Consider the following 5,000-nt stretch of genomic DNA (forward strand, 5'->3'; position numbering starts at 1 on the left):
TTGATTAATTACTTATTGTTATCAACGAATTGATTAACTGATCAGGTGATTAGAGAGGACCTTTGCAGGAGCAGAAATACAATGTTTGTTATTAACGTATAAATTGATTATTGCTAACTGAATCAGGGTTATCACAAAAATCTGTAATATGCGGAAAATGTATTGTGAATGTCATTTTTTCTAAAACTAATTGCAATCATAAAGCAGACAGGCACATTGTTAATACCCATATTGAGTTTTTCAGATTGTATTAATTGTTTTCTCTATAATTAAGCTTATAATGCATTACTTAATAATAAAAAAAAAAGTTCAGTTACATCTTATATATTCATACATGCATAAAATGTAACTTAACTTTATTTCCTATCTTGTGTGTGTCTGTATGTGTCTGTGTATGTTGGTCACACTTAGGTGCATTTCATCTTTCCTTTAAACAAAAACAGGCGTGAGTTAGAAAAGATTTTTTTTTCCTTTGTGACTATAATTTTGAAGAAAAACAAACAAACAAAAAACAATGTGAAATCCAACACAACTTTGTGTGGTCTATATTTTTATGTTGGGAGGTGCACGTGATTTTTGTTTTGCAATTGATTTCTTGTGTGTTTTGATTCAATTGTTGTAGTAAGTGCGTGTCACAAGTGAGTCTTGAAGGCCTTACCTCACTTGTTGTTATTAACGTATAAATTGATTGCAAATTGTCCAGCTGGTTACTACGGACCCATTGGAAGAACAGAAGACTCGAGTCAACCAAGTAAAGAAAAACCAACGAATGTTAAAACACATTAATAAGAAAAAAACAAACAAACAAACGTTTTAGTTCTGTTCTTTTCATCTTCTCTTTGGTCTATTGTCTGATCAATGGACACGTACTCTTTGACTTGTTTCAGCACAAACATTGTCTACATACTCATATGATGGAGGTCACTGGCTCGGCGAAGGCTTCGTAGTTAGAGCTAAGAACCAGGGAGCCAGTTGCATTGCTCGGACGGAAGAGCCTAGTATGGTCGTAACTCGCTATAAACTGTGTGTGGTATGGAACTGACCAATGGCGTAGTTCGGTCAACGTAGGCATTGAGTCACGTGTAACTGTCAAAAAGTTAGAGAACCAAGCAATGCAACTAGCTCCTGAACCGTATCATATTTTCCCTTATAGCAACAAGAGGGAAGGGACACACACATGATTCATTAGATAAAAAAAAAGAAAGGAAGAAAGATAAAAAAGAAAAATGAGTGGCTCCTGTGTGAGGGGACTTCACTGAGTTATGACTGAAGGGTGTGTCTTGGTGGCAGCAAGACTGGCAATGTATGTGGAGGGATCTTGTGAGAGGAGGCCCAAAAAGACTGTGTGGGGTGTCTTGGTGGCAGCAAGACTGGCAATGCAATTTTTTTTTTTTTAAGCGCTGACTGGTAGGCCCCCCTTTCATAACAGCGACATAAGAATCAGAGTGTTGATTGTGGTCGCTCAACGGAAGAAGAAGTAAAAGAAGGGACACTACTCACACTGTCGATGACGTTGATGTTGGCTTCGGCTTCACACAGGAAGTCCACGACGTGCGCATGCCCATAGCGAGCGGCAACATGAAGGGCAGTTTCTCCGGACTGTCCACACACACATACACGCGCGCGCGCAAACGCACACACACACACATTCACACACACACACGCGTGCGCGCACGCAAATGCACGCATGCACACATACATGTACACACGCACACACACGCTCACACGCACGCACACACACATATATACACCCACATGCGCACACAAACATCTACGATTATATTTGGGCAGGCAGACCTATGGACAGACAGACTGACATAATAAACACACACACACACACACACACACACACACACACATCCACCCCTACGACCCCCTTCCCTCACACATCCCCCGAACCACCACCTCGACACCAAACCACCCACCCCCACCCACACAGAAGAATCCCCGGCTCCACAGGGTGGCCTCAGGACTGGGCAGTGTGTGTGTGTGTGGGGGGGGGGGGATGATGTTATGGTGGTGGTGTGTGCGGAGGTGGTGGTGGTGGTTGTGTGCGCGCGCGTGTGTGTGTGTGTGTGTGTGTGTGTGTGTGTGTGTGTGTGGTGGTGGTGGTGGTTGTGTGTGTGTGTGTGTGTGTGTGTGTGTGGAGGTGGTGGTGGTGGTTGTCTCTGAGAGAGAGAGAGAGAGAGAGAGAGAGAGAGAGAGAGAGAGAGAGAGATATCACCTTGTTCTGGGAGTCCAGGGGCAGGCCTGCCTCCTGCAGACAGCGGATGGCCTCAAGGTGTCCCTGCCGGGCTGCCCAGTACAGCGCCGTGTCCCCCTGCTGTGCACACATCGTCGTCATCATCATCATCGTCATCGTCATTATCATCATCAGCATTGTTGTCATCGTCATTATCATCATCATCATCGTCATTATCATCATCAGCATTGTTGTCATCGTCATTATCATCGTCACCTTCACCACTGTTGTCATCGTCATTATCATCATCAGCATTGTTGTCATCGTCATTATCATCATCACCATCGTCATTATCATCATCACCATTGTTGTCATCGTCATTATCATCATCATCGTTGTTGTCATCGTCATTATCATCGTCACCTTCACCATTGTTGTCATCGTCATTATCATCATCAGCATTGTTGTCATCGTCATCATCATCGTTGTTGTCATCATCATTATCGTTATCATCATCATCATCACCATCCTCACTATCGCTTCCAGGTGTCCCTGCCAGGCTGCCCAGTGCAGCGCCGTGTCCCCCCTGCTGTGTACACATCAACATCATCGTCAATGTCACTGTTGTCATCGTCATTATCATCGTCATCGTCATTATCTTCGTCATCGTCATTATCATCGTCATCATCATCACCGTCACCTCCTGATGACCATGCCGGGCTGCCCAGTGCCGCGCTGTGTCCTGCTGTGCAAACATTGTCGTCATCGTCATCGTCTTTGTTATCATCGTCATCGTACAGGATATTGGAACGTATATATATATATATATATATATATATATATATATATATATATATATATATATATATATATATATATATATATCTTTGTATATATGTGTGTGGGGTTGGGGGTGGGAGATATGGGCGTGTGTGTGTGTGCTTGAACAAGTAAGTGTTCATCTGTGTGTGTGTGTGTGTGTGTGTGTGTGTGTGTGTGTGTGTGTGTGTGTGTGTGTGTGTGTGTGTGTGTGTCTTTCACACACACACACACACACACACACACACACACACACACACACACACACACACACACACAGATGCTCGAGTAAAACTTCAAAAGGAAAAGGAAAAAACAAAACAAACCAAAACCAGAAACAAAGAGAGCGACAGAAAAGAGGAAATTTCTAGCACAGAATCTCCAGAGGGTAGAGGGTACTTTTTACACTGGAACGGACCCCAGCATCCCCACGGGGGAATGAAAACAACAACAAACAAACAACATACATAATGGGATCTGACTGAAGACTAACGCGGGACCCCCACCCCCACCCCCCACCCCACCAAAACAACAACAACAAACAAACAAACAAACAAAAAAACGGTCAGGGGGCAACATAATTACATTGTGGTCAAACTCAAAAACTGAAACGAGAAATTACACATTTCGTGAAAAAGACAAAATGCTGAGGGCCAGTTTGCAGACTCAAAGAACCAGACTCAGACTCAGACTCAGACTCAGAATCAGAATTAATTCTAATGTCATTTAAACCCAAAACAAGGTTTATATAAGACACGCATGCAAAAGGTACATGCACCACACACAAAAAAGCCAAGCAAAATGATAACAGATAAATATAGAACAAGAGGAGGTTGCTTGGACTGGCACTGACGTTGTCCTTCATGCTGATGTTGACCCCTTTGTCCTGCAGGAACTTGAGGACGTCCACGTGACCTCCACTGGCCGCCATGTGCACTGCCGTCTCTCCGTGCTGCACGTGCAAAAAAGAATACAGTGTTCTGGATGGACATTCTTCCCCTTCTCTGTGTGTGTGTGTGTGTGTGTGTGTGTGTGTCTCCGTGTGTAATATCTGTGCATGTATTTCATCTATTTACTTTACATAATTTGAAAATTCTCTTTGTGGTCTCATGCTATTTGTATTTTATGTTTGTTATATTTTCCCTTTTCATGGGGGTAGGATGAAACTAGCCTTATGTGCTTATTCCGCTTTCCCTTCAATAAAAAAAATGTGCATTCTTTCTCTCTCTCTCTCTCTCTCTCACACACACACACACACACACACACACACACTTTAACGCATCTGAAAATTGTCATTGATGAATATGTTGGACTCTGATGACTTATGAACATTACACCATTTCTAACAAACACACACACACACACACACACACACACACACACACATCATGATATAAACCTCTGTCTACCACTTTCTCTTCACGCCTGTTGGATTCTCTCCCCATCACTCTCACTGACCGACCAATCTGGAAGGCGGAAGGAGAGGACTGGGCCCCGTCTACCTATGCCAAGCGCTACCAGACACAGAGGATATCAAGTCACCGCCCCGATGGCCATAAAACGCCGTGGGATTTTTCACCTTGAACTACCAAGGCTGTGTCACCTCAGAGACTTATGGGAATGGAATGTCCTGCAGGTATGACCATCAGTTGTGTACCATACGTCTTCCACTGCAGTGAGAAATCATTTACAGCTAAAGTGGAAGACCATGACTCTAAAACTAGGAGGCAAGATTATACACTGGCTTTTACTGCTGCAGGCTTCGGAGCTGGCTGGTGTTTGGAGACCACCCCATCACCGAGAGATCTAAATCCCTCTTGGCCGAGAGAGTGGGGGGTTGAGGGGGGGAGGGTGTAACCAGGGCAAGACATTCCCCACTGTGATCAGATTCTTCGCCAGATAGTCGGGACAGAAGTTGCCCCCATCCCACCCCCCAGATACCCCCCCCTCCCCCAACACCCTGCTGTTCCGATAGTCATAACCGAACACGACTATCATA

At 44.2% G+C, this 5,000-nt stretch overlaps 1 protein-coding gene across 1 annotated transcript in view; it reads right to left on the minus strand.

The window, feature by feature from the left end:
* LOC143296952 (death-associated protein kinase 1-like) overlaps nt 1-5,000 on the minus strand; it is a 46,466-nt gene that overhangs the window by 27,122 nt on the left and 14,344 nt on the right. The window contains exons 3-5 of the mRNA XM_076608999.1: nt 3,855-3,953; nt 2,225-2,323; nt 1,501-1,599 (exon numbers count right to left, since the gene is read on the minus strand). Coding sequence (XP_076465114.1) covers nt 1,501-1,599; nt 2,225-2,323; nt 3,855-3,953 — 297 coding nt within the window. The remainder of the gene's footprint in view (nt 1-1,500; nt 1,600-2,224; nt 2,324-3,854; nt 3,954-5,000) is intronic.

This window comes from Babylonia areolata, chromosome 22 (genome assembly GCF_041734735.1).
Source record: "Babylonia areolata isolate BAREFJ2019XMU chromosome 22, ASM4173473v1, whole genome shotgun sequence".
NCBI lineage: Eukaryota > Metazoa > Mollusca > Gastropoda > Neogastropoda > Buccinidae > Babylonia > Babylonia areolata.